General features: G+C 43.8%; 1 protein-coding gene across 1 annotated transcript in view; it reads left to right on the top strand.

Annotated features, from left to right (window-relative positions):
* The window catches only part of TANGO6 (transport and golgi organization 6 homolog), a 128,461-nt gene extending 122,463 nt beyond the window's left edge, over window positions 1-5,998 (top strand). Inside the window, exon 18 of the mRNA XM_016200727.2 lies at window positions 3,068-5,998. Within this exon, the coding sequence (XP_016056213.2) occupies window positions 3,068-3,244 (177 nt within the window). The 3' untranslated portion in view covers window positions 3,245-5,998. The remainder of the gene's footprint in view (window positions 1-3,067) is intronic.
* Window positions 5,999-6,000: the final 2 nt, after the last annotated feature.

Genomic DNA, 6,000 nt, shown 5'->3' with positions numbered 1-6,000 from the left:
ATTTATGTCTTAGAGTGAGGATCACGCTGTCTGGGGTCTGAGTCTGCCTCCCCGCTAGGCTGTAGCTGCCAGAGGGTAGGGCTTGTGCATTACTCATCTTTTTATCACCAGCCCCACTGCCTGGGCAGGAAGCAGGCCCTTTATAATGATTATTGAATGAGTGAGTAATCGTGAGGCAGTAGCTATGGGGAGTCACCCTCCTTCCGGAATCATCTCTCTTTTTCACACTGCCAGCCTGGAGGAAAGAAAGGGCAGTTGGGATAGTGCCACAGTTAGCGTCAGATGCCTGCGCTAGGAGACTTAACTCCTATTGTGTCTCCACAGCTTTTTGGAAAAACCCAGGAGACAAGTGCACAACAGAGATGGGCAGCATCTTTGTGAGGTTTTGCCCACCACTTAATGTGGTGACACTGGGCAAAGAGTTCGGAGAGTTGTCTGCAGGGCTGACTGCATAATATGTGGGGCCCAATGCAACGTGAAAACGCAGGGTCCCTTGTTCAAAAAAGGAAGGAAAAAAACACTGCTACTGGTGTCGACGAAGGAACACCCAGCCTAAGAAAAAGTCTTATATGAGTTTTATTGAGCCAAACTGATGACAGTTGTGGGAAGCAAAATCTCAATGGATTGAGAAAATACTCTGGAGAATGGCAGTTTTGCAGCTCATTTTATGTTAGAATCAAAGGAAGAGACACAAGAGGGTTACATGAAATCCACTGGTGGCAGATTAGGAAGGCGGGAGAAAGCAAAGCGGGGATGGGACATCTCTGAGGATTGGATAAAAAGTAAAATGGAGAGACACATGCTTCTTTTACATAGGCGGGTGCAGGGTAGTTAGCGTGAACATTTACAGTTCATAGAGATGGTATGTGGGCTGCAAGATAACAGTGTAGGCTCTGGTACTCAGGGTTGTGCCTTCGAGGAGTCAGGAAAAGAAGATAGCTCTGACATTTCAAAGGTATGTCATCTTAGATGCACAAAGACAATAAACAATTTCAAAGTTAAAGATTGACCTTTGTCAAGAAAGCCTAGGATGTGACTACCCACCGTGACCCGTGACCGCTTTTAGTTAGGAATTCTCCTGTTCAGACTACCCTGTGTTGTTACTTTGGTCTCTGGGCTTGTAAGGCTCTTCCTACGGGCATCATACCAGAGTTTGTCAGGTTTAGTATGTGGCCCCTTTTTTGTCCATATGGTTTTAAAATATAGAGGTTTTTCCTTCTTCCACAATCTCTCTCTCTCGACTTGTCCTGGTGTTTATTATTTGCTATTAATTTTGTTCCAGGTAAAGAAAAATGTGAATATTAAGTTATTAGCATGAATATTACTGTTCACCTTTATATTGTGCAATGCCAATTTTAAGTGCAAATATAAGAGTATTTAATTCATATGTAGAATCACCAAAATCACACAATTTGTATTCTGTAGCTTTTACATGCACATATATTTTCTTCTGAGCAGAACAGTGGAAACTCCGCACAGAACTAACTCAGCTGTTTTATTTCACTTCCTGATACAGGCATATTCTGCCAATACTGCCTTCAGTTTACTTATGAATAAGAAAGGACTGAAAGGAATGAGACTGTGGATTGTCCTGTTTCCTCCTTTGTCATCATTTTCAGTGTGAATGGTTGGCTAAAACATGGAGGATGCATAGAGTTCCTTACTTGCCTATGTTTCTTAGAAAGCCATTGAAAGTGAGGCTTCTCCAGGATGTCAGTGCCTCCATTTGCTCAGCTGTAAACGTAGCAAACATACACCCCTTCTACTGGCTTTGAACCTTGCGAACTCCACGCATTGTGGATCCTTCAGAATTCCGTGCTCCTGGGCACGGCAAACGCCATATTCAAATGCACTGGCAAAGGATGGCAGACACGCATATTGGGCATATCTCCTCTGCTCACACCTCATGTTCCTTTGTCCCATTAGACTTCACATACAAAACACAAGTTCAGAGATAAAATTATTATTTTTTAAAATCCTCACCTGAGGATATTTTTTTCATTGCTTTTCAGAGAGAGTAGAAGGGGGAGAGAGAGAGAAACATTGATGTGAGAGAAATACATTGATTGGCTGCCTCCTGCACGAGTCCTGACTAGGGCCAGGGATTGAACCCGCAACCGAGATATGTGCCCTTGGCCAGAAATGAACCCGGACCCTTCAGTCAGCAGGCCGATGCTCAAATCATTGAGCCAAACCAGCCAGGGCCAAAAGATAAAATTATTAAGAATTTTAAGGCGACAACAGCAGATTATTAAGGCAAGCGTGGGGCCCTCTTGATTGTGAGTCCCTATGTGACGGCACAGATCACACACCCGTGAAGTTGACCCAGGTTGTCTAGCATTGTTTCAATAGATGTCCTTAAATTTTTTACTTTTTACCAAGTGAGAGACTGGCCAAGAGAAGTGTGCACACCTTCTTTCATTCATAAATATGTTTTAGGTGTGCCAGTTATTGTGAGGCATTGGGACTACAGCAGGTGAACAAGGCAAGACATGGCCTCAGTGTCAGCAGTACATGTGACCAGTGAGGAAAACTTGTTTTCCATTGCAGAGTTGCAATTGAAAAGTAATTACAGTGACTAGGGGAAGGACATGGAAATGGAACTATGGAGGGGAAATTTTAAAGTAATGGCAAGGATAGGCATGATTGCTGAAGAAACAGCCTCCATGCATGTCATCAGAGGGCTTTGTGGGAGCTAGAGAGGAAAATGCTGGTGATTGTGCTCTAGGAGCTACCGTATCTGGGCAGTACCTGTGGTTCTGAGGCCTGTGCCATGCTTTGGGACTGAAGGAAGGGGTCAGGCATCCATACTTGGGCCTGGGGCTAAAGGGGAGAAGCAGCCCGACGGCCAGTGTAGTGAGGGAACCAGGGTGTGTGAGAAGTTCAAAGGGAAGCCTATCTCAGTACAGCTGCCCTTCCTCCGTCTCTAACCTGAGAGGGCTGGCTCTGTCTTCTTAAGGGAGCATATGAGTTTCCTCACAGAACTCCTCAGGCAAGAGAAGGCAATTTGGTCATTCTTGGAAATGCTGACACAGTAGACGCATAGTCATGACTCTCTCTTGTGCAGGTGCTGAGGGATGTTCTCAAGGATCTCTACCACCTGCTGAAGCATGTAGTACGTTTGGAGCCCGATGACGTGGCCAGGCTCCATGCCCAGCTGGCCTTGGAAGAGCTGGATGAAATAATGAGAAACTTTCTGTTTCCGCCTCAAAAGCTGGAGAAGAAGATTGTGGTCCTGCCATAGACCTGGCTGACTCTAAGGACACCAAAGAGGCAGAGAGGAACCAAGCAGCCAGAGCAGTGCCCAAGCCTTCCAGCAGGTGGCCCCGCTGGCTCTCTGATGCTGGCAATATGGCTGACCCTGGAGGGGGCTTTATGTCTCTGGTCAAGAGGCATTTCAGAATATGAAAATGCAGTTGGAGGTAGGGATGGGAAGAAAATTGTTATTGAAACGTGCAAAATGGAATAAAATTACCCTGGCTGGAAAGAAAAACAGGTCTGAATCTGGTCCTCTGCTACCAAGATGGAAAGCTATGATGTCGAGGAGGATTTGATCTCCAGAAAAGAGAATCAGGCTGATTGCATCTTCCAGAGAAGGGTAAGCCCTGTGTTTGCCCTCCCGGGCCATTTTCTTTCACTCCCTCTGCCACTGTTTGCATAGAGTTGCCCTGATTACTGGAGAAAGGAGGCACAAGCATCTCAGATGAGAGAGTTTATACCCTGCATTCAGTACTCTGCTCCTTTAGAAAGATGAATGCTTAGTGGGTTAGTACGAAATGTGTGCTGCAAAGCACACTGCATATTGGTGACCTGATGCCAGGTTTATTGAAATCATTCCAATGCAGCACTGTGAAGTCCTCTTTATTTATATATTTTGGCCACTGAATTTTGGTTGCAGCTGAAAGAAGACAAAAAGGAGAAACTGACCATTTCCAGCAATCCCTCCCTGTTGTCAACACCTTGCATCAGTCCTCAGCTTTGCAGGGCTGGATACGGAATTTTATCACAGGATTTTATCTCCTCTCTCTGGGGTGACCAGGCTCAGGGGAACCAGAGCACAATTTTCCAAAACTCAGGTAGCTGAAGGATCTATATACAAGCATGCCTATATGCCATTTAACAAAGATATTTCTCCCTTGCCAGATTACAGACATGGTTCTTAGCTTAGAACCTTTGTGGTGGGCATTCCTTTTGAAAAGTCAATTTATAGACAGGGATCACAAATTACCTTAGTGAGCAACGAATTAGAACAAAGGCAGTGGGATGTTCGAAGGAATATTTCCATTCAGCTAAGGTAGCTGGGTTAATTTCCATTCTCCAAATCAAGGATATCTAGAAAATCAGAATTGGGGTTTTTAAATTAGAGAAGAATTTCCTTTGGACCAACTGGATGTGCACAAAAAATTTTTGTTTCTTAACCTTCCTTCAACTAGACTCCATACAACCCACTTCGCATAATCAGATTGAATATGTTAGATGATTGATTTAACCTACAACTTTATTTTCATTAAACGCATTCCAATTCTGAAGATATATCCTAATTGATCACCTTGACTAGACTGAGAAAATCTCTAGTCTAAGAACCTAGTCTCCTAGGAAATACCTCGTGAAGCATGATAAACCCTGCATCTCCATTTATAAAGTGCCTCTTTAAAAAAAAAAATTATTGATTGATTGATTGGAGGGAGAGAGGGAGAGAGAAACATCATTTTGTTGTTCCACTTATTTATGCATTCATTGGTTGATTCTTGTATGTGCTCTGACAGGGGAACAACCCATAATCTTGGTGTATTAGAGTGAAGCTCTAACCAACTGAGATACCCTGACAGGGCCATAAGTTGTCTCTTACTTTGACTTATTTTGCAAGTAGCAAAAAGCATCTGTTCTTTATTGATTTTGGTGGATTCAGTTTCACAGTGACTTTTTTTGACTTTGTTACCAAATTCAAGGGGAAGATACCTTAATATAACCCTCCTAAATATGACCAAAATATTAAGTTTCCAAATTATTAAATAGTTCTTCCAAGTTTATATATATATAATCTCCATCCATCTCTGGGAAAGAATGTAAGAACTGAGAACTTTAGAATAGTAAAAACACAAAACTAAAAAAAAAAAGACACAGAACTCCAGGGCAGATCGCCGGAGCAGTAGTGACACTTCCCTACACAGGCCTGTGAGATGCCTGGCTCTGTATAATAACAGCATAGTCATGCTTGCTTCCTACCTCTGCCCATTTCTTCTTCTGAGTCCATCTTCTTCCTGCCTCTCCCCTCTCCTCCCTTCATCTCTCCTGCTGAAGTTCTGGCCTCTCACCTCTAATCTCCTCCATTGCCCAGTGGCTTGTCACCTAACCTCCCCAAGATCACTCACTTGGTCTTTCACTTGGCCCCTCCCCTCCTCTCCTTTCTTTCCCTTCCTGGTTCCTTCCTCCTCTTTCCAGACGTGCTGTTTACAGCTCCCTTGGCCTACCGAGGATGGCATTGTAGCAGAAGACATGCAGGAGGCCCAAAGCTGTGGCTGCAGCCAAACCGCATGAATTGTGCCCACGTGTTGGTTGCTTCCAGGTTGTACTTCCTGGAGATTCTGGAGTTTGTGATCTTCCTTCCTAGCACAAGCTGGCCTTCTGTAAGTCCTCTTATTTAATCGGAGATCTCTTAGACTTTGCTCCTTCTCGTCTCTCCATACATATAACTTTTCCACATTTCCTAATATTCTTCTCCTTTCGTCACCCTTCATTTCTTTACTTCCCTGTGGCTCCATCCACCCATTCATGTATAAAGGCCGAGGTCATGGACTGGAGGGTAGGAAAGCAAATCACAGACAACAATTTATTGAGCTCCTACTATATTCCAAATGCTGCACCAGGCATACTGCAAACACAGCAGTGAGCAAAACAGACAAAACACTTGCCCTTGGGGAAGCTTACTTTGTAGTGGAAGGAGACAGATAATAAATAAGATAAATAATAGAACAGATGGAATGTCAAATGGTATTAAAC

This window comes from Miniopterus natalensis, chromosome 18, assembly GCF_054644295.1.
Source record: "Miniopterus natalensis isolate mMinNat1 chromosome 18, mMinNat1.hap1, whole genome shotgun sequence".
In the NCBI taxonomy this organism is placed as follows: domain Eukaryota; kingdom Metazoa; phylum Chordata; class Mammalia; order Chiroptera; family Miniopteridae; genus Miniopterus; species Miniopterus natalensis.
This window is presented reverse-complemented; position numbering and strand designations above follow the sequence as displayed.